This window comes from Octopus bimaculoides, chromosome 6, assembly GCF_046866305.1.
Source record: "Octopus bimaculoides isolate indiv1 chromosome 6, ASM4686630v1, whole genome shotgun sequence".
Taxonomy (NCBI): Eukaryota; Metazoa; Mollusca; class Cephalopoda; order Octopoda; family Octopodidae; genus Octopus; species Octopus bimaculoides.
Window position 1 is genome coordinate 93,659,262 of NC_142933.1, and position 24,278 is coordinate 93,683,539.

Consider the following 24,278-nt stretch of genomic DNA (forward strand, 5'->3'; position numbering starts at 1 on the left):
CTCAAGTATAATGATTAATTTTGTCTATAGAAAAGTAACTCCAGCAACTAAGAAATTATTATAAATTGAAAATATAGCATGAATCAAATAAATAGTTAAAAATAGCAAGTATTTTCTAACTTCTTCAGATTTTACTTTTAAGTTAAGACCAATTTAAAGATTTATCTCATGTGGTTTGATATTTATTATTCTCCAGTTCAGTTATGTTTTGGCTTTATATTTCTTTATAAAATTTAGTTAATTGTGCAGTTCACTTAAATATTTGTGCCTTTTATAAGTTATTCATTTTTATTTCTTTTGAAATGTTGCATTGCTATTGTATTTGCTGTTCATGTGATGTCTTTTTTTAATTTATTGTTTGGTATTTATTTAAACATTTTATGTTGAATGCTGCATGATTATCATATCCAGGCATGATTCATTTATTTCTAGGTTATGAAACCGATGATGAGTATGAAGATAATGAAGATATGTGTTATGTTCGGCGCAACAAGGGGAGAAAATATGCGTCGGTTCCGAAGGATGAAGGCATTGAGAAATCTGTTTATCGCACAGTTTCCAAAAAAGTCTCCAGTGATCTGTCGTCACTGAGCAAGGATAAAGACCAGTTTTATAACGATGTTTCGCATGCCTCTGCACATGGTGCTCCTAATTCTAGTGCATGTCAGCGAACGTCTGTCCCAACCAAGTACTACTCGGGATCACAGGGTTCATCTGAGGAAAGTGGAAGTGATGAAGTTGTTTCTCCATCCAATAGTACAACTGCCTATGTCAAGACAGCTACTCCTGGAGGTACTGACTTAGATATAAGGAGAATTTCATCCCCCAACCCTATTATCTTCAAACATCTCTAGATACTAATTCTTGTTTATATTACAGTCATAGCTAATAATCATTTTAGAAAAAAATGTTTTAAGTTATAATTCCTTTCTCTTAATTAATTAATTTTAATATCTAATGTCCTTTTAAAAAATATTTAACTAGAATTTGTTACTCATCTCTATCTATCATATTTCTTTGGCTTATGGTAGCTTTTAACCTACTTTATCTAACACTTTTTTGTAGTGTTGTATTTGTGATGTATTTTAGGTTAAATGAGAAAAATGTTTGTCTTGAAATCACATGATTTTTTTTTTTTTTTTTTTTTTTTTAGTCATCAAAATCTAAAAATGATTACAATCATTATTTTGGTCATTAACCTTTAATTCTTTTTTTTATTTTTTTTACCTTAAGTTGCCAAGTTTTTGTAAACATTAATGTTTGCAATATTCTTCTAAGAATTTTCATACAAATATAAAATAGCTTATTTCATATTCATGTCATCTAATATTCAACTACATTTACTTACTATCCAGATACATTTTCAAATGTTTTTTTCAATGAAATTTTCAAATTACAGTCTAAGTTAGCTTATATTTCTGAAATATTTTATCAAAATATATTTTAGGTAATTAACAGATGAGGAGGAAAGGAAATATTGTTTAGAATCAGAGATAAAATTTGGGTGCTTCATTCAGTTTGTTTCACATTAAAAACTTTTATAATATTTTATTTTCATGCTCCATGTATTCATTCTTTAGTATATGTAAACATTTCAGAAGTCTTGACTTACGTATATATTAATAGAAGTGAAGTTTAATTGTAAAGAAATAACGACTAATGTAATATATGCAACATTAATTTAATGAATTTCTTAAAAGCTTTATATTTTGGAGTGTTTTCTTTTTATCTATTGAATAAGCTGTAATGAATTATATAAGTTTAGATGGATCTTCAGCTTAAGCATTTGGAAATTTCATGTTAGAATATGAAGTCTTTAAGAAGAATGTGATGTGGAAAAGATAGAAGACTCAATATGTATTTAATCAAACTACACTGTTAGTTTTATTTAGCAGTTTTTTAAACCACATGGAAAGTTTGATTAGATATAAGAAGGAATCAATTCTCCCATAAATTTAGTTTATCATTTATAGTAAAATTATTACTAATGTATTTTATCATTCTTAGGTATTTTGAACAATTATGAAGTCAAATGGAATGAATTAAGGTTATTGAATGTGAATCATGCAACTAATTGTTTACAAAACAATTTGATATTCATTATTTTTTTTTTTAATTTAGACTTGATTAATGAATGCACTTATTACTGTAAATCAAAACTGCCTCTTTCCTTCAATATTATCAAACCTGTTTTTGTATCTATAAAATTCACAAGATAACTGCTTGAATTTCCTAGTCTAGTCTTCAAACATCATAGTGTCATTCTAAAGATACATAAGTAGTGTATTTAATTTGTTCAGTACATACACGATAAATACTTAGTTGTACTCTTATTATTGATTAGACTACTTATTGGCAACATTTAGCTTTCTTTATTTATAGAAATAGCCAAATAAATAAAGCATTTTTTTTTATTAATAGTTCACTGCAGAATAAATTAAGATGTTCTTAATGTTATAAATAAGCCAGTGTTTGATAATTTCGATTACATCTACTTAAATGTTGCAGATTTGGCAACTCATCAATAGGAATTTGAAGTGAAAGGTTTATTGAAAATTATAGACAACTGCTTTGCATGATTTTACCACATGTCATTGTAATTCATTCATTGCTTGTTGTGTTGTTGGACTGAGAGTTTATACTGTATATTTATACTGTATATTTTGCATGCTTAGTAACTTCCGCAAATGATTTAAATTCCTTCTTTCTAACAATAATATTATTATTCATTAAGAGTATATTTCACATGGAACGTTTTGACTACTAAAAGACTAAGGTGACTTAGTATAGTACAAGTCAGTAAGTCTGTTGGTTTATGCTGAAATATTCAGTTCCTAAATGTGAATGAAATCATAGTAAGTTCCCTAAAGTGATTTCGTATAAAATTATTCTTTTATATAGACATTTATAATTAATGTTTTTCATGTAATGATTTTAATTAATATGGCTTGATGAAAATTTCTGAGTTTAATTAGAAATACATTATGATGTGTTCATCTAATATTTGTCCTATGGACAATATATTATCTGTGTTTGCTTGTAGCTTTTTTTTTTATGTAAAAAAAAAAACAGATAATAGTAAAAAAAAAAAAAACCACTTGTAACATCTGGAAAGTGAAATGATAATAAATCATACATTAATGTTCATAGCAATAAATATAGCTTGAAATTTTCTTACAATTGAGAATCATCATGATCACCCACATGATTCATCATCACAATTCATCACCACCATTCATTATCATTTGTGATGGTAGCTTTATCATTAACACCACCACCAAAGCCATAATCACTATTATTAACATGATATATCATTATCATCATGACTTCTGTCTGCTATTACAAATATTAAACACTTTGTTGGTACACAAATGCCAGCTTTACTATACTGCACATTCTAATGCTAAATAATATGAACTTGGGACCATCATAACAGCCCATCACATATACTAAGAATAACAAAGATACTAGAGAAATATATAGGCGCAGGAGTGGCTTGCTTACCAACCACATGGTTCTGGGTTCAGTCCCACTGCGTGGCACCTTGGGCAAGTGTCTTCCACTATAGCCTCAGGCCGACCAAAGCCTTGTGAGTGGATTTGGTAGATGGAAACTGAAAGAAGCCTGTCGTATATATATATATATATATATATATATATATATATATATATATGTTTGTGTGTCTGTTTGTCCTCCTAACTTCACTTGACAACCAAGGCTGGTGTGTTTACGTCCCCGTAACTTAGCAGTTTGGCAAAAAGAGACTGATAGAATAAGTACTAGGCTTACAAAGAATATGTCCTGGGGTCAATTTGCTCGACTAAAAGGCGGTGCTCCAGCATAGCCGCAGTCAAATGACTGAAACAAGTAAAAGAGAGTAAAAGAGTATATATTCTTAGACATAAAAAAAAACCCATCAAAAGTATATCTTCAAAAATACTTTCCTGTATCATCATATGCCATGAAAACAGTCTTCTTTAGGCCCCAAACACCTATCCTAACAACTCTAAACATGTTTAAAATGTTTAAAATAGTTGATGTATGCCTTGTGCAAGAGAGAACTTGGCACTGATACAAGCATGGTGAATGAGAGTTGAGTAAAGAAGTGTCAAGTGTGTGAAATGGGTGAAGTCTGTAGAAAAGGAAGATACAGGATGAAGTGGTAAAAGCTGACATAACGAAATTATAAAGGAAATGTGATGATTGGTGACATATGGAGAAGATCCACTCACTGGTGCAAGCATGGCAAAATAATCATTAAAATAATGATGGTGGTGATGGAGCTTGAGATGTATATGTTGTTCTCTCACCCATTATAGTCTTAAGTTTCCATGTACAGCCCTATTTGTTACCCTCTATCCTATTTGCTGTAGTCTGATTCCTGTGTAACAAAGAATGGCATTTGCTTTATCTATCCACCATCATCCATTCTTATTATCCCTCTCTCTTCCAATATCATCCTTCTAGTTCTCTATCTCTAACCATCATATTTATTGCTATCCCATGAGATTCATCATGGAATTTTCTATTCAAACTCTTGCCAACAACCAGATATAACTGTCCCTATAAATCCCCTTCCACTGCCATTCCATCACTGTTGCCCCACCTCCTAGTCTTTCCTATATTCTCTGTTCTTTTCCCCTTCTGTCCATTCTTGTGTTTGCTTTGAAAGAACAGAGACTAGTGAATAGAGCAACCTCAACCTCTTCAGTGTTTGTACTGAGATAAGTGCATCCAGTAAATCCTGTAATAAGTTGGAAATTGAGTGGAGACAACATTAAGTAGATTGGATTCTTCAGCTGCGTTGAGGACTTAGACCTCTGTAATGCTTATACCAAAATAAAATGCAACCTGTATACACTTTGTAAAGTGGTTAGTGTTAAGTAGGGCATCTAGCTGTAGAAAACCATCCACAAATGGAGAAATGAGTAAGATATGTTCCTCTGACTCAGTTCTCCAAATTATTTTTGACACAAACTACGATGACTCATTCAATGATGATAATGATGATAGGCCTGTAATTATAAATTACATTTCAGAAAGGAACACACCTCAGAAAAGAGCACACATTGGATGTTGTCAAATTTACTTATCTTCTCTAACATTTGCATATCCTTTCCTATCTCTATATATCTCTACATTACAGTCCAATGAAGGAGCTGCTACATGAGTGCTCCAATTATAAGAAATAGCAGGCACATTCCCTCGTGTCATATGTTACCATCTTAAAAATAAAAGGGCACTTTAGACAATGCAGCCCTAGATACAAAAAAAAAAGAAAGATGATGATCACAGCTGAAATGCCTTAGATCATAGATTTACTTAATCAAGGTTGACCTGCATTTAAACAACAACTATATCCTCAAGATACATTCAGAATACTCAGGCATCAAAAGAATTATGCCTACTATTTCAGATTTGGTGCCCAGCATATAAACTTAATGATAGTGCAAAAGAAATCAACATTCATATTGTTTAATGCCTCATCTTCAACATTATTCATCATCATCATCATCATTTATCATCATCATCATCATCATCATTCATCAACATCTTCATCATCACTATTGTAATTAACAAACTCATTATCCTGATAATGAAGATGGTCATCACTCATCCTATCCATCACTAGTGGTTTTTCAGTGCTGGTATATGTTGGCAAGGTCAGCAATGCAGTAGTTTCCTTATATTTTTAGCTTCTAACATCTGAACTAGCATTCTAAGTTTTGTCTTGATGTGAAATATGATTTTTCAAGTATTTTTAGTTCATGATCCTCTTAAATTCTTTATGCTTCAATATTTTATATTTTTGGCAGAATGCCTTAACCATCTTAGTCTGTTTTCATTTGCTGGTGATATAATCTGAAATTTCTGCATATACTTCAAAACCCAAATTCCAACAGAGAATATTTTAAAATCTTGGAGTTTTGTTCTTATTTTTCTTAAATCAACAGTGACTCTTTGTAATTAAAAAAAATTTAATGGATGTTTAATGATAGAAGATAACTAATTGTTATTTAGAATATTCATATTTTATTGTCTTTCCTGAAAATCATAATTTTAACACTGAACTCATCATATTGTTGCCAATTTCAAGATTTCTATGCACTCTATCAGTCATATTTTTATGATATTTAAACTTATTTCAGTAAAGGCAAGACTGTGTTAGGTTTACTAACCAGATTTTTCAATACTTCATATCCTGCCTCCTTGATTTTTCTTAGTTCTCACTGTAGTTCTTTGATTACAATGGAAATCTTATCCATTAGTGCCACATGCTTTTCATTTCTTTTTCTATATTTGCTCTATCATTTAAGCTTTACTTGTTTTCTGATGAGAGTATTCCTGTCTTGTTGAATTCTGATAACAAAAGAAAGATATATATGCAATTTTTCAAAATCCTTCCTTTGATTAAGTTTAGCAAAGGTGAAATTTGGAAACTGTAAATTTTTCTTTTTTTCTCCTGATTAGAGATGTTCTATTTGTCCTGTTATATGGTATTAGGCCATATAAGATTTTCACAGAAATAACTTTTCAGTTATTATTTATTTATTCATTTATTTATTTATTGTGTATGTGTTCATTTCATGCTAGTGAATGAATGCAGTGGAAAAATTCAAGGCTTTATGCGTCTGTTTTTCTCTGGAAGCATTTTACATGCTGCAGAAGCTGCTGAGAAAACATGTTGCTAAGAAGCAACATTTAAAGATATAAAATCTGGAAACAATATACTGTAATGAGAAATATAAAATATTCACTAATTCTTGCTTACTGCAAAGGGAAATAATCAAAGTATTACAGAATATAACTGGTGTTATAATACAAATGCACTCACATGCATGTCTGGTTGGTGTTTACAGTAAAGTTGATTTTTAATTTCTTAATTTTTTTCCAGTTTAGTTAGGAGGAAGGAACTGTACCCATAGTCTTTTCTGACAAAAAACTAGTGAGATTGATATGTTTTATGTTTCATTTCAACATTTGCAATATGTCTGCATGAAAAATATGGATGGCTGGGGAATTCATGTGAGCTGGCATTTGGGGGGGGGGGGGGACAAAAAAAATGGGAATTGTGATTGGTGAAGAACATAGTAGACTATAAGTAACTTGTTGATAGGATGGGAAGCGAATGGAGCAGTTAAGGCCCATTTTTTGGTTGGCTATCAGAGCATCATTTTGAGTAATGCACTTTTAATGAGGAAACAAACAAATGTGTGTGTGTGTGAAATGGTTGAGTGGATATTTTAGTGGATTATCCGCCTATAGTCCAGGAGTTCAAATCTCTAAACTAGAGGCTGAATTTTAACTATAGCTCAAATTTCAAATCAACCTTTGAAATTAATGAAATCATTTTTCTATTTTTCATTCATTTTTATCTTTACTCTTCCATGCTGGCATGGTGTGGATGAAGATTTATTGGATGTAGTATTTTCAGGCCAGATGCTCTTCCTGTTGCCAACCCTTAACTGTTTTTTTTTTTAATAAAAGATTTTTATACCACTTGTCTTTACAAGATACAGCTACAGAACCTGAAAATACATGTCCATAACATGAACTCTGTATCAAAACAAACCTGTCATTTCCGCTCTTACACAAATTCATTTTTAATGTTGATATTCTTAATAACTGAATTCTACAGTCACAAGCTCAAGCTTTGAGTTGTATCTCTGAACTTGCCATGTAACACTATCCAGATTCCATTCCTTCTTCCTTAGAATAAGAAAGGACATCTAGCTACAAAAACAGTTGCATCAACAAATAAGCTATTCTAAACATGCTAGCATGGAAAAAACATGTTAACTACTTTAACACCCACTCAACCTTCACAATACTATTCAGGTACCATATCTACTTAGTGAGCATATTCATGAGAGAGCTTGAACTCCAGACTTTTGTTTTAGTAGTTAGACATCTTAAAAGATCAGTTCCTTTTACCTAAAATGTTCCCACACATAATACAGTTGTGTACTCTCCCATTCTCAAATGTGCATGTACATTTTACAAAGCTTTTCTTTTCAAATCTAAGAAATTTCTGATTAGTGTTCAAGACATTTTAAAAACAGATAGATAACAGCTTTAAATTGTATTTATATAAAGCCAACTTTTATCTTTTTAATCCTTTTTTTTTTCTTTCCACTTAACTTTCTCTTTTTCTTTTACCTCATCTTTTCATTCCTGTGTCAAGCTAAAGCCTTTACTCTTACTTTCATCTATTTGAAGTTTTTCCCTAATAATTCATCTACTTTAAAATTCTGTTTCTTCTCTATTATTTCCAGACATCTTTTGTTCTTATAATATGCCATCTGGCTTACATTTGCTATGTTATTCTCTTTCTCCAGTAAATTCAATAAGCAGTACAGACTATGATGATGAAGATGGCGATTCGCCCGTACAATTCCGCTGCCCTGCTACCAGTGAGTGGTCAACACAAATAGATTTAGTGCCCTAATTTCTTTTTTCAGGTGGAGGCTACCACTGTTTCTGTTCTACCTCTCAGTCCTCTCCTTTTTCCTTTCTTATGTCAACACTACTACATTTGCTTCTTACATCTTTTGAGTTATGCTTACTCTGGCTTTTAAATAATAAACAGCTGTTTTATTGAAATAGATAAATTTATGTAAATGGAGTGCTTACAGATAAGGTGTTTTCTTCTTATTCAGTTACAAACAAAACTCTCTTATTTTCATATGAGGCTTTGGAAAACTCATTGAAATCATTTAGTGCCTTATTTCTTTCTTTATATTTCACAAGCTGCAAATTGTGATTAAGTAGTTTATATTTCTATAATCCCTACTCATATTATCTGTGGTACACTTTTAATGTAGATTAAGATGCATTTAATGAAAAAAAAAAAAAATTTTAGCATAAATTTGTAACAGAAGTTCATTTCTTTCCTGTTGTTGATAATGCTAGTAGTGTTTAACTGTTATCCCTGAAATCTTAATAAATGTTCCAAATAATAAATAATTAAAACTGAAATACTAACCTATTCAAACTTCTAATTGCTTTAATGACTGTCTAGTGGATTAAACCACATGACAAACTTTTTCACATAATAGTAGTCTTTTCACTCTCAACTTCTTTGTTATGCTTGACATTTCTCTAAAATTATTGTCCGTGTTTTTTCACACATCACTCTGTCTCATTTGATTTCTGAAATTTTGATAACGATTTCTACATATTAATGAAGTTCTTTAACAGTTTTATTGTGAAGCTTCATTAACTGTTTTAAATCTCTAACCATTGGCTACTTCTTTAGTTTCATATTATTGGCATACTCCCGCTTGTAACTACTTCCTCCGATTAAAAGTTTTCTTACCTCTTAGCATTTCACTCTTGAACCCTCTTTTGTGCTTTTCTCTAAATGAATAATTAATTTTTGTTCTAATATGGGCTTTGAAAAAAAAAAAAAAAAAAAAAACTAAAGGGAAGAAAAGAGCGGAAACAAAATTATGTTATTTCTTAACTTTTGCTCAAACTGAATTCTTCGATCTTGTTTTTAAATACTTTGCTTTTGAAAATAATTCATTAGTATAAAACTCACAACTTATGTGGATAAGGAATCTAATTTTATAAGATTATCATTTTTCAATTTGAATGAGATATGCATGATCAAAGAAAATAGGAAATATTTTCTTTAATGCACAAAACATACACCATTTCATCAGTTATGAATATTAAAATTTCATGAATATATTCTAAAATGATATGTAACTGATGTAATTTTTTGTTTATACTTATTCACATCCTATAAGCATGGATATAAATTAACAAACCTATTCATTCATTGCACCTTTGAAGTTTAAACTGCACTTTTCCCCATTATTTCCTTCTACAGAAAAAATTCTATCAAAAAGAAACTTTAAATAAAGGGTTTTCTAAAGATTTTCTTATAATAATTCTTTTATGAAATGTTGATTTAAAAAAATAAGACCCCCCCCCCTATTTTACTTCCCTTTTTCACTCCTTCCCATTTTTGATATACACACAACACATTTTAAGTTGAAAAAATATTTGCTGTATTTTATCAAATTTGCTTAATTTTACTTTATCACTATTAAGGAAAATTTATTGAAAAGCTTCTTTGAGTTGTTTTAGGTGTGATTACTGCTGGGATCTGCCTTACAAACTGTAAGTAAAGTATCTTGTAAGAGGCAGTGATATAAGGACCACTTAAGTAAACTTTCAAAACCTTAGACATTTTTTTTGTGGTCTGTTGATGCATCTCATTGTCTGCACATTGGAGGAGGAAAATACCATGTTGAACTGACTTTCCTTAAATGTAACTGCAAAGAGGAAGTCTTCAGATGTTGTAGGAAAGAAGCAGGCCAACAATGAGGACTCTTAAAGTCAACTATGTTCCTCATTGTTAAGCATTTTTCTACATCAAAAGTTGGTCAATACAACCATTCTAGAAGACATATATATTCAATGAAACCAAACTGTTAACACTACAAGATGCAATTAATAACATTAAGATAAGTTTAATTAGTATTGTGTAATGAACATTAAAACATTAGAAATTAATGAAATATATATATATATGTATATCATCAGCTTGTACTTGAAAATTGATAATATTTCAAAAGAAATTGAATTATGGAAGGAAATAAAGTTAGCATATTTTAACGGTTGAGACATTAATGTAAAGTTAAAATATTAAGTGGTAATTGTTAGGATTTCGTCTGTTTTATTACTATGAAATTTTGTCTCTAATGAACATCTATATTATCTTAAAATGTGGTCTTTTTGGTCTACTTCTTAAATTTCTATTTAAGAATAGATTGAATAGATGACTGTGAAATTGTCACACTTTTGCTAAAACTACACACATTTGAAAAAAGGAAAGTGTTTAGCTATACTGATATTTCAAACTAAATTTAGCCTATATATCTATGAAAGTTAAGTTATTGAATAATTGTAAAAAAAAAAAAAAATGTTATTTGTAAATTATTTAAAATATCTTATAAATTATTAAAAAAAAAAGAAAAAAGGCCACCATGAAGAAAAAAAGGAAGAAACAACAACAATAGTAGTTTTATTATCTTTTATATTTAATTTACAGTACCAAAGAAGCTGCTCTTGTTAGTGCACAGATTCTTGTTGACAGTTTATAAGTCTTACATGTTCTAAAATAAAATTTATACATTTTATATCATGCATGATTATAGCATAGTGCTTTTCAAATTTTTTTTAACATATCTGAATTATGTATCTTAAAGGATAGGATCCAAATGAACTACTGTGTATCCCATATTTTCATTTTCTCATCGTAGTGTGCAAATGATACCATGGTGATAAAGAGATGTTCAAGTCAAGGTTGTTGCTAGTTCAAAGCATTTTATACTTCATAAAAGCAGCCTTAGATACTGTTGGTTGCCCTGTAGGTGGCATCTTTGTTGAAATACACTAATTTAACAAGTTTATAGAGAGCTTGACTACTTTAGAAATTTTCTGTTAAATATCTTTGTGTTCCACATTATTGGTATTAAACAATATAATTTGATAGGAAATTACTTTTCAACTATCTAAAGAGAGCATTATTTAATGTGGTTTGTACAATATTGATTTGATCATTTATTTTAGGTTATTATAAATTCTGGAGTCTGCTCTTATATCATGGATTCTATAGCCCACTTTTATAGATGTCTGTATTCTGAGTGCATTAACAAATTCTCTTTATCTTATATTGTACACTTTTGCTTTTCAGTGATGGCTTTCTTTTCAAAGACAGTTGTAATTTTTTTATTTGAATAAATTCTCAATTGAGCCTTTTCTTAGGTTACCTTTATGTACTTAGAGATCTTTTAAAACCCTTTGATATCACTCCATTTAAGACTACTTCTGGTTCAAGATACAAAATTTCGTTTTAAAATGTTCTTAGTTAAATTAATACCTTGGATAATAATTTTAAGTAAGAACCTCCTGTTAGTTATATTTCTAATTGGTTTAATATAACAATTAATGAAAAAACTAACTACTTTACTGACTCCCTCCAAATTTGTCATTATAAAAATATGATCTCTAAAAGGTTTTGATCTTTGCATAATGTAAATGGCATTTTGCTGGTCACAGGAACACATCAAAATAATTTTAAATCAGTATTAGAATATTAATATTTTTTCACTTCTTGAAAAGATCATGGTCATATCAGTGTTCTCATTGATTCCTTTCCAAGGGTAGTAGAGAGCTAGACGTGGTCCATTATATTGTATTAACTTTTAGCATGCTGTTGGTGCATTTTGTTGTTGTATGAGTTTTCTCCCCTTTCAATGTGACACAATGCGCCTGCAGCTACATGGGAGAAAATTCATACGGTGACATGATGCACCTAAATATGTTAAAGGTTAGACTTTGTGTGTTAATTTTCTGAGTTTAAATTCATTGAAAGCTGAATTTATCTTTGTCTTTCTTAGTTTGTACAACTATTTACTGGTACATATTTCAAGTCAGTTGGTTATATGTGCTCCTAAAAATATCTGACCCTGTGTGCAGTCAAAATATATTGTTATTGATCAGTTTTGAAAACATTGGATTTTGTGAAATCTTGTCCTGAATAAATGAATCAACTAAGGAAAATTAAATTAATAACAACTTATTTCCTGTTTTGAGATGTGCACACACTCATGCATATTAATTTCCTTCTTCCCCCCCCCCCCTATGTGTGTGTATTCTTCAGATATATGTTCAGAATATTTAAGTTGAGCTACTGAGATGACATTAGTTTTGTGAATTGTGTAAACTATTTTATTACTAATGTCAACATTAGGCATTTTTATTACTGTTATATTTCTTACCTGACATTTTTCAAATTTGATTATTTCTTTTACTTCCCCGGAGTTACAAACAAACATTTTATAATCTGTTTTCTTTAACATCTCTGTCTTGAATCTTCTTCTTGTTATTATTATCTATCATTAAGACAATATAAATTATATATTCTACAGTTATACAATAATGTTTTTATGTTTATTATAGGTATTCTTCGTTGTTGGAGGACTATTTTGTTTTCAGAACTCAGTGTTTTAATTTCTTTTTGTTAAGGAATTATTACTGGCTTACATACTTGGCATATGTTAAATAAGCATTGTTAGTTATTGAAAACTCAATTCTATTTAAGCAAGGCCACAGATAACTGGCTGTATTATCAGTAAAAGAGTATTATCTCAACATTAATGAAAACATGCTAAGTTTAATGTGGATTTAATTTCTATTTATAATGGTTTAAATTTAGCTATCTTTAAACAGTCTTTTTTTTTATTACAGATACATATAACTTCAGTTTTCTTTTTTGCAATCAACAGTTGATATTTTTAATTAACATTAATTTCTCAGTTATATGGTGGTATATCTCTTAGATTTTCATTTCACATTCTGCATGTATATTTATAGCTCTATGTTTTAAAGTTTCTTGGTTTTATAGTTACACAAAATCACATTTTTGATATTCAGCTGTGATCTTGTTTATAGTGAGACTGAGTTTCTTGTTATTAAAACAAAATATAACTTATTTTTTTCAGTAGCTCTAAGTAATGATTATTCCAAGTAAAGCCTGATGCTGCCTTCATTTATACTACCTATTGTTGAGTATGCTTAGATCTTCTTGAGCTGATCCATGTGGTGGTGGCTCATCAAATCGTTAGAAACAAGGCTCATATTCAGTGCTTTGGTTTTGCAAATATAATATGTTATATTGGGTGAAACTTTGTCACTCATTTTCTTAACCATCTTTTTCTTTGTCTTTAAGATTGAGGATTTAATTTATTTAGTTGATGTTTGAGAGTTTATTGGCAGAGATTTGACTACTACCTTGAGGTCAAGCAGCTGTGTAGAACTCAAATGTCTGTTGATTAATTTATTGGCTCTGTACTTGGTATCTTGCTCTAAAGAATGGTGGTTCAATGTGAATCTGGTTTTTGATTTGATACTGCACAACCATTCAGGGTTACATTATTTGCAAAAGTTTTTTTTTTTTTGTCAATTTCATGATAAAAATGAAGTTTTTTGCTGCTCTGTACTGGAACAATTGTTTAGCTGAAGCAAATCTATCATTGACAGGATGATTTCAGCTTGAATTGAAATTGTCAGTGATAAAAATAAGTGTAAAATATTGACAAAATCACTTTGTATTGAATCAAATGAATGCTGGTTCGTTTGTGTGTGTGTGTAATGTATGTTTGTAATTTGTTGAAATCTTCCTTGACAGGAGATTTTTTTCATTACACCTGTGCTTGTGATTTTTTTGTTTTTTGATGTTCAATTAATTATATGTGATTTTTTTTTTAAAGATTACTATTGGGACTCCTTACTATTGTCAAGATTCAAATTATAATATGATATTGCTTTTCTAACTACTTCAGCATTATCAACAATGTCTTTTATATCAACTTAGTTCTGTGCACTTACTAGCTTTTAGTTCTGGTTTTCACTGTTATTGGACATTAACTTTTCATATTTTTCCTTAGATTTTGATACAGATGAAGAAACTGACAAATTACTCCAAAAACAATATCAAACTGACCAGCATGTTGACATTCCAGAGTTGAGTAAACCTCCAATAAATCTTGGTGCACAAGTGAGTTATTATTTCTTTTTTAAAATATAGCATATGTCATACCAAAATATATTTTATTATAATTCACTCATTCATTTGATTAAACACATTCATCTGTTTTTCGATTGAAATTAAATCAAAGTTCAGTATCTCTAGTTTCTGGAAATTTTCCCTCCCCACTCCCTTCTCCCAATATATATTCACATACATATCTATCGTAAATTTTTTTAAGATAATTAATATTATACTTATTGAATTTTAAATTATTATCTATATTTTTTAATATTTTACTTTCCATCTCATTTTCTTGAAGTATTTTGTATGACATAGATTACACATTATGCCTCAACTTAAATTTTCACAAGACATTTTAAGACATTATTTTTTTTTTTTGTCTCTTAGCCTGTGAAGAAGAATATGGTGAGATTTTGTGTACTTTATAGCCATGTTTATTCCTTACACTTTGTTGTCACTCAAATTGTAGTTTTCTCTATGGTTATTTATTTTCTTTTCTTACATAGACTGGCTTCACTCAAAATACTTTTAGGCACCTTTTAGAATTTGTGTTACATACATATATTTGAGTGCATGTATGTAAGTGTATGTATGTATATTATATCATATATATATATATGCGTGTGTGTGTCTATAAAATCATTATATATAAAATATCCAACAGTGGTGAATATTTTCTCTTTGCTAAGAGGTTAGACTTGTGGACTCCGTGACAATCTTCTCCATTTTGTATTATACTCATCATGGTTCCATTATAGAAGCAGTTGACTAGATGCCCTTCCTGTCATCAACATTTTATTCACCTCTTACATCACACAGGTGTAATAAATACACGGATCAGTGAATGGTTCTCAATTGTTTTGTTTTTTTATCTTAGTGGTATACTGAAAATCAAACCCCAAATATTATCGGTGCAGTTTGCATAGAAAATTAAAATTTATGGAAAGTTTAAACAAAGTAGCTTTAAAGATAAAAATTTAGAAAAATATGTATGAAATTATTGCTTACCTCATCTTATTTATTGTACTTCAGTCTAACAAAATTATAAATACATGTTTTTGTCAAGATGTTCAAGCATTACTACCAATATTCTAAAGCCTGAAATTATATATTTAAATGCCTACAGTTCATCTAAGATACCTCCTGTTGTGTACTGTTTCAGAACCATTAATAAATACGTATGTACAATGTATGCATACTTATAATGCATACATATATCAAAAATAGCAATAACAAAGATATTGAAATCTTACTTTATAAATATTGAATTAGTTCTGATGTTTTTTTGTTAATAACCCCTTTACAAAGGCTTTAAAGATTAAGAGAGAGAGTCATCTAAATTATTATCAAATATCCATCTCTTGTACTGTTTCTTACCTGTTAACATCACCCCTTGTATATTGCAAGCTACCACTCACTCTTTATAGGTCCCCTATCATTGACATACATCACATTCTCTTAATAATGATCATTTCATTATTCATTCTCTCTTATCTTGCAAATATGTAGCTACCATTAATGTCTCTTTCCCACTACTACATCTCTACATCTCTTCTGGTATTCTCCGTATGCATCACATATCCTTTCCCTTTCATCTGGTTTCTTGTGTTTTTTCTCAGCTCATTTGTACTCCATTTGTCATGCACATTAACATTATACATCCAACAGAGCATGCTTGCTTCATTTCTTTTGCACATATTCTGCATTGAGTGTCCATGTTTCACTACTATGTAATATTGCACTTCATACATAATTGTTTAGAAAAGACAAATATGTAGTAACCCCATTAGTATCATTTTAAAGCAAAGCAGTTTTGCATATCATCACCATCATCATTGTCATCATCATTATCACCATCATTCACTATCCATCCATTTTTCCATGCTGGCATGGATTCTATTGGTCTCAGCGTCTTGTCTCTTGTTATGGTCCTTTGTCATTTGGCATGCACAGCAACAGAGAAAAGCTGGCAATATTTGTTATGCTGTATGTCATGGTATTTTTGGCATGATTTTTATGGCTTGATGTCCTTCTTATCATCAACCACTTAACAGCGTGAACTGAATGTATTTTTTCATGCTGCAAACACTAGAGCAATTGTCTAGTGTGACTAAACAGTCTTGATTGTTAGCAGTGGGACTAAAGAGTCGGTTCTACTCTTCCTTCCCTTGCTCCTTCAGTTTGGCATGGTTTTTGCAGATGGATACTCTCTCTATCACCAACAACTCCACAGCATGGACTAGGAGTGTTTTATTGTCACTTGAAATATATAAATTAAATTAGTGTATTGTAGTTTTTTTTTTTTATTTTCATGTTGTGTTAGTGTATTTTTTATTGATATTTTCACACTTATATAAAGATTTGGTTTCTATATACCAGAAATAAAGTGTCTATTATTGTGTATCAGATAGTTTCACTTTTTTTTTCTTTGTTCTCTTAGTTATGATTTAAAGAATTTGAGTGGAATTTTCTGTAACTTATTTATTTTCCACAAGAATTTCACTGTCCTTTTATATCCTCAGAATCATGCACTGTAGTAATTTACTTTGAATAAATACGTTGAAACAATAGTAAGAAGCTCTGGACATATAAATGAAAGATTATTGTACTCCTTTTGTTTGGAAACTTTATAAGTGGCAATTTCATTATAACCAGCATTGTTTTATTTTTTTTAAAAATCTTATGTATGTATTGTTAAGAACAATCCCAGTGGGTAATTTTAACAAATAAACTTTGTGGAAATTAGTTGAATGATTAGCAAAATAATTAGCAGTTATCCAGGAAATCATTACTTACCAAAACTGAATATACTCAGATTTTTGGTTGTAAAGAATTCAGTCTAAAAAGAACAGTGTTATATTGCTAGCTTGTCAGATTTGGAGAGTGACATGAAACCAAATATTAGGATAGTGAAAATAATAGTACTATGGAGAATAATGATGATGAAGTAGACACTATTGATAAGTTAAATACAATCAACTTAAAAAATATTTTGTTGCCAATAAAATCTGTTTTCAATTTCAAAGAACTTTATCATAAAGCTTCACTGATGTAGTTTGTAATTTTATCATTGACTTTTTTCCAAGCAAATATGAATAAAATTGAATTGTAAGGATTATAAATTATAGTTCTGTTTAAAGAATTATCATTTGTGTTAAGGTGCTTTTATTTTCTGACATAAGCAACTGAAAGAAGTCTTTAGATATGTACTTACATATGAATTGACCTATGATATATATATCATTTAATACATGCCAACATATTAAAACCATTGTAAAATTAATTAAAATGGGGATCATATGGTCAGTGACTATAAATATGGTGATAATGGTGTTTTTGAAAGTGCGTATATGTGTTTGTATACATGTAGTTTATTTGTTGCTTATGTGTATATTAGATGTCTACAATCTGTTGTATAAATCTTCACTGTAACTACATTACATCACTAATTACATTTAGATTATTTCAACAAACATTGTTTGCTTATTTGTAAAACTGAAGTTATTGCTGAAAATTAGATCCATACGCATTTACAAAACTATATTCAGTTTGTTTTTTTACTCCCCATTTATGACAGTGGTTTCTAGAGTTTTTTTTAAAAACTTTTATTATGTATTTTCATTCTAGTTTCAAGTGAAATGTATTATTCTTAATGGATTGTACTTGTTACATTTTGATAACAACTCTAGCTCTCTCCATCATTCACATTCATTGATCTTAATTGTGTTTCTTTTCAGTAGATTTAATGCTTTATAGTGTTCAGTTTTATTCTGAATTCAGATCTCACTAATTAGTGCCTTTAATACTTTTTAATTCAAGAAAATAAGTACTAACCATATATTAGTGTCAGTTCAGTTCACTAAGCACCTTCCCGTCGGCTTTGTAGCTTTAAGTTATTGTGAGAAATATATATTATCCAAAAGAAATATGTATTATGTTAATGAAAGTTTTATATATCTTGGTTCTTTTATTTATTAGAAAATAGTTTTGTAACTTATGCAATTTTGTTGTCTTTTCAGGCTGAGAAAAGGCGATCACGTGCTAAGGAGGGTGAGTAATTATTCAAAAAGAAACTTTGTTTCTAAGTATCAAAATATTTTTTGAAATGGTGCAATCTTAAGTTATTCTTCTTTACTTGAAAATTATTGATCATACATTCCAGACTTAGACACTATATTCAGCTCGTATCTTTGTTTTATATGCTTTATATTATTATTATTTATTGTTAATTACATTGGTTGCTCTTAAGAACTTAAAAAGATTATTTTGTAAGTGTTACCAAATTAGATCTTTTTCTGATCATGTTCTATATTTAATACTTCTGACTGAAAAAGATTTGCACTGCTATGGATGTCTTCGCAGTTTAATTTCTTAATTGCTGGTTTTGAACTGAAGAAGTTGTTTTATTCACGTTTAATTGCTGTATGCCTTTTCCTGTATTTCTACTTTTTGTATAAATGTAATTATCATATCGTAAAACTTTTTTCAAGTTAAAATTTAGACTTAATTTGGGTTTTTTTCTGGCAATTTTATTTGCACAACAAAATACAGTATGATCCAGAAGAATTGAAATAATATTTTCAGCTTTAACTGGATTGCTTGGTTTGCTTACTGTAGACACTAGCCACCAACATATTAAATCATTTATTAATCAACTTATTATACATTCACTCTCTTGTGATCTTTTTCTAACTCTGGGGAGAATATTATTGATTGTTTCTTTTATTTCTTCTTGTAAATTAATCCACTAATCATTATTTTTAGCATGTTGATTAAAAATTGTTGCAGTTGGTAGTGTTGATAAACTGCAATCTACTGACTAAATAAGTAGTGTTACATGCACTAACACTTGTGTTGCACTGTCTTCTAAGCAAAGGTACTGAACACTCACTTAGCTGTAAATAGTTTTTTGCAGTCAACAGCAGGAATACACATCCTAATTGATTAGTGTTTCATTAACATGCAGTGAAAAGCTTAAATACTTGCATGAGAATAACCTATAATAAAGTTATCTTACCTAAACATAGGTAATTCTTTGGAAGGGTACTATGTCTTTGTAAACAGTGTTAAATATAAAATAAAATCAACTGCTTAGTTTTTAATATACTGTACACTGAATTTTTAATTATGTCTTTCTTATTTAAAGAAATAGTAAGAGAAATGGTTTGTTAAGAAATAAGACATTAGTTCCCATAGTATTTCCTTGATCACTTCATCAGAAGTTTGCCTATTTACATTATAAAACTATCTATAAATTCAAATATTTGACAATACCATTCTTTCCAAGGTATTGTAAATTGACTTTAGATTTATAAACAGTTTTTTTTTTTTTTTCAAAACTAATTTGTAGAAAGAATGATGTGGAAGAGAATGTAATTTTAAAATGAACTTTGATTTATAAGAAAGGATCCACATTTATTTCACTGGATTAATTGTTCTAATGTTTCTTGACTTGTCAGCATTTTCAAGAAATTTAATTTTGTAAGCAGCAATGGTAGTAGCATAGACATAAGGACTTAAGATCCATGGTAAAATGCTCAAACGTGTTCTACATAGAAACCACACGCTGAGGAGAAGTTGTTAGCTAAACAATCCATTCTGATCCAGAATTGATCTTTAAGCTATTATTTCTCTTCATTCCAGGTGTAATTTTCATATAAATTTTTTCACCCAGTACCTTAGTACTGACCTTACTACAACAGTGGTATAAACAGCTTAATTGAAGGCCACTGATCACCCAATTAGTGCTTGGCAGTTTGTATTTTCATATTGTGTTCTCTGGATAAGACATTTAACTTTTAAAAGACTAGCTCATTTCCCCTAAGTAAGTAACGTAACTTAATGAAGCCCATTGTCTAAAGTTTTAGTAGCTACACACCTATAAGGCTGGAGCTTATCCTGTTTTCCTTGGAGTTTAAGCAACTGAGAGTACAAGATCCCCACCCCATAAATGAAATGCCAATCGATTACAGGGTCAACTGAGTGAACAGCAGTAATGTGAAATGAAGTGCTTTAGTCAAGAGCATATGATGTTGTTCAGTCTGAGAATCTAACTCCTGACCTAGCGATAGTGAACCCAACACTCAAATTACTGCACCACACACCTTCACTGAAGAGCACTTAAATTTATCAGTGTTTCAATTTCATTAGCTTCTAACACTAAGTTTTTGTCCTGTTGTTGACTAACGACATGACACTACTTTTTAACTTCTATCAACATCACTCCAGAGTAGATCAGAAACGAATGTGGTGTGTATGTACAGGGTGGCCCAAAATTTAAGGTACTGTTTAATATATATATTTCTGTATTAAGTGGTAGAGTGAATTTTGGGCCACCCTGTATATGCTGTGAAAGATAGGCCTCTTAATTTACCATTACTTACAAACTGGCAGAATGTTTCAAGGGAGGTAAATATGTTGAGTTACTTTTAATATTGATTTCAAATTTTGGCACAAGGCCAGCAATTTCGCGGACGGGGATAAACCAATTACATCGACTGATGTTTAACTAGTACTTGCTTTATTGATCTTGAAAGGATGGAAATAAAAGTAGAGCTCAGTGGAATTTGAAAATGTTAATCAATATTAAAGCAGTGATTAGAGTGTTGGATAGAATGCCTTGCAGTATTTGTTTTGACTTTCTGCATTTCCAAGTTCAAATCCTGTCAAGGCCAACTGGCTTTCATCCTTTCAGGGTTGATATAGAAATATCAATCCAGAACATTGAATTGGCAAAGCAGTTAAGGAGCAGACAAAATGCCTTGTGGTGTGTATTCTGGCAGCAACACCTGTGATAATATTGATTTCAAATTTTGGCTCAAGGCCAGTAGGTTTGGGGATGTCGATTACCTTGACCCCAGTGCTCAACTGGTACTTACTTTATTGAACCTGAAAGGATGAACGGCCAAGTTGACCTTGGCGGAGTTTGAACTTAGAATGTAAAGACAGATGAGATGCTGCTAAGCATTCTGCCCAGTGTGCTAATGATTCTGCCAGCTATGCCTATAGTAATATTGATGCCAAGCTGTGTTGGTCAAAGCTGACAGCTTTTCCATTGGTGACATCAAGAGAGAAGACTAGTATACATGAAGAACAAAAGTCTTCCTCAGAACTGCACATACATGTGCAAATGCATGGTTAAACTCGACTAATGGAAACCCTTTGTTAATGAGTGTTACTGTAAACATACTGTATATATCTGCATATAAATTGACATTTTAATATTACATCTCTCCCATAAATGAATTTGTCTGATATTCAAGGTATAAAACATGACTATTATTTCCTATATTTTATAGTAAGTAGTTAGCATGGGTTATGGTTGATAATAGGCTCACCCCTGCTTTGGTAACTACCAACAGGTCTTAAACGCCCAGTTGTTTATACACTTTTATGTATGATATTTAGAATTATATACACTCATTGACATATTCAAAGTAATTTGTTTTATATATATTATTGCTGCTAGTGTTTATGTAATATTTTATGAATAATGTTTCTCTGTGTGCATGCTGTATGTTTTGGGGTTTATGTGTGTAAACATTAAAGTACTCAGTATGTACTTATGGAGTCTGTAGAATCCATTATATGTGTATTGTTACATCCATGCTATTTCTTATGTAAGTATCTAAATGGATATGAGTAACCCCAGTGAATCTGATGCAGATATTGGAATAGGTTTCTAAATGTCTATCACATCCAGCGAGGAATGCTAATATTAACATGGTATGAATCTAATTATATAATCCCTCCCAACATACATAACATTTAAAACCTTAATAATGCTTAATTGTTGCCATTTACAGTATTCTTTGTGTCAATAATTCTAGCCATACTTTTATCATCTCTTCTTTTCAGTAGAAACTCTGGTTATGGTTAATTTTTTTTTTTTACATAATATTTTACAAGAGGTTGCCATGCTTGAATTTTTGATTTACACAAAATGCTAACCTATTCCATCCAAAATAAATATCAAATTACCATCATACTTTGTGTCCTTGTCATAATTTATTGTTGAATCTCTCATGTTCTAATTTCCCTCTTACGCTGCTTCACTTTGGATCATTGAATGCTACTAATCTGATTGGCTTCTGGTAAGTTTTGTTTTACATAACCAAACTATTTGATGTTGTGTATACTTACATGGTGTGGCTTCTTTAACGTAATGGTGCTATTCTTTGTGCTTTCTATGTTATTGCTATTTTAAAATTTCTCTTTCTGTTGGTGTTTCATTGGTTTCATCAAAATACTTAAGACTCTATACCAAAAACAGCACTGACTAGCCAATGTCTTTTAGTATATGTTTTAATTAATATTAAGTAATTAGATGTAAAGATGTTTATTTTCTACTGTAACCATTATCTTAAAAAGTTTAGATAAAATTATATATTTTAAATACTTTATTAATCTTAATATCATCTCAACCTTTTGACTTTTAATTTTTAGTGGAATTCTTTAGTTAGATTATATTAACAACAGCGGGTAGATAGATCTCTACTAGAAGCAACTTCAGCAGCTATAGTACAATTTATTTTATAAAATGAGCTTAAATTAGAAATTGCTAATAGCAAGATAGTTAAATTTGTTTAAATTGAAGTGGATAATATTGATGTATTCTTGAAGTATTTTATTTCCGGATAGATTATTTCTACTGTGGTTAACATTACTAATGTACCTAGAGTTTAACCTATTTAAATATATTAAAAAAATCACTAAATATTTCAAGTTCAAGTATGTGTTTTTAAGGGTCTTTTCTTTACATCCAATTTCTTATTCACAAGTCTGATTAGCAAAATTCTATCTTGGATATTTGTGGGAACTTAGTTATATTTGGAAAAAACAAAAATTTACAGCTGATTGAAATAGATTTAAAAATACCATTTAAAGGATATGGTTAGTAAATATGGTTTAGATGTAAAGTGTCATTACCTTCAAAATCCAGTAGAAAGATGTAGGCCAAAGGGAAATATATCAAAGAACCAAATTGACAATACAAGAAATTCAGCACAAAAAGTGTATTATCTCAAGGTTTCAAATACTAACATGCTTGATACAAAACAAGATTTAAAGAAGATAGTCTGTTATAATGAGATGGAAGCAATAGATAAAATCTTTTATTCAGACAGTTGCTATTAATAATTGAATTAGTTGCAAAGCAAATAAAGGACTAGAATATTTATCTACATGTCCTGCTTAAATATTCTTTTCATATAAATTTACAAAAAATAAAATTGTTTGCAATATGTAAATTCTTCAAATGCTGTCTATTATGTATTCATCAAATTTTGAAGCAAAACAACGTTTGATGAATGTATAAGAAATATTGAGAAATTAAAGGATGATCTATCATAGAAAATTTTTTTAAATAGTTCTAGGTTGTCCAAAAAGTCAGGAATATTTTAGAAACAAAAATATTTGAGAGAAAAAATTGTTAGAATGGAAGAGAAATGGTTATGTGTATTTTAGAATTTCATATTGATAGTAGTTGGGAAACATAATCATTGGGGTGGGGGGGATCTATAACATTTTTTTTAATGATGATTTAGTCTTAGCGAATGAGGTAGTGACCTATATTTTTCATATATTCCCTAAATGTGAAGACACAGTTTAGGTTTCACAAGTGTGTGAGGTTGATGCTGTTTGAATTTGAAGATGAGTGAGCTGTTGAGAGAAAAGCATAGCTAAGGAGAAAGTTCTGAGGAAAGAAGAC

The 24,278-nt window shown here is 30.0% G+C and overlaps 1 protein-coding gene across 50 annotated transcripts in view; it reads left to right on the plus strand.

Annotated features, from left to right (window-relative positions):
• The window catches only part of LOC106880734 (uncharacterized), a 207,169-nt gene that overhangs the window by 86,364 nt on the left and 96,527 nt on the right, over nt 1–24,278 (plus strand). For 10 of the 50 annotated variants that reach the window (XM_089354291.1, XM_089354285.1, XM_089354289.1 and 7 more), the window contains 4 exons: nt 8,340–8,414; nt 14,466–14,575; nt 14,957–14,974; nt 18,589–18,619. In XM_089354291.1, the coding sequence (XP_089210417.1) occupies nt 8,340–8,414; nt 14,466–14,575; nt 14,957–14,974; nt 18,589–18,619 (234 nt within the window). Of the gene's footprint in view, nt 1–432; nt 793–8,339; nt 8,415–14,465; nt 14,576–14,956; nt 14,975–18,588; nt 18,620–24,278 lie in introns of all 50 variants that reach the window. The other 40 variants (XM_089354281.1, XM_089354277.1, XM_089354263.1 and 37 more) reach the window with 7 other exon arrangements.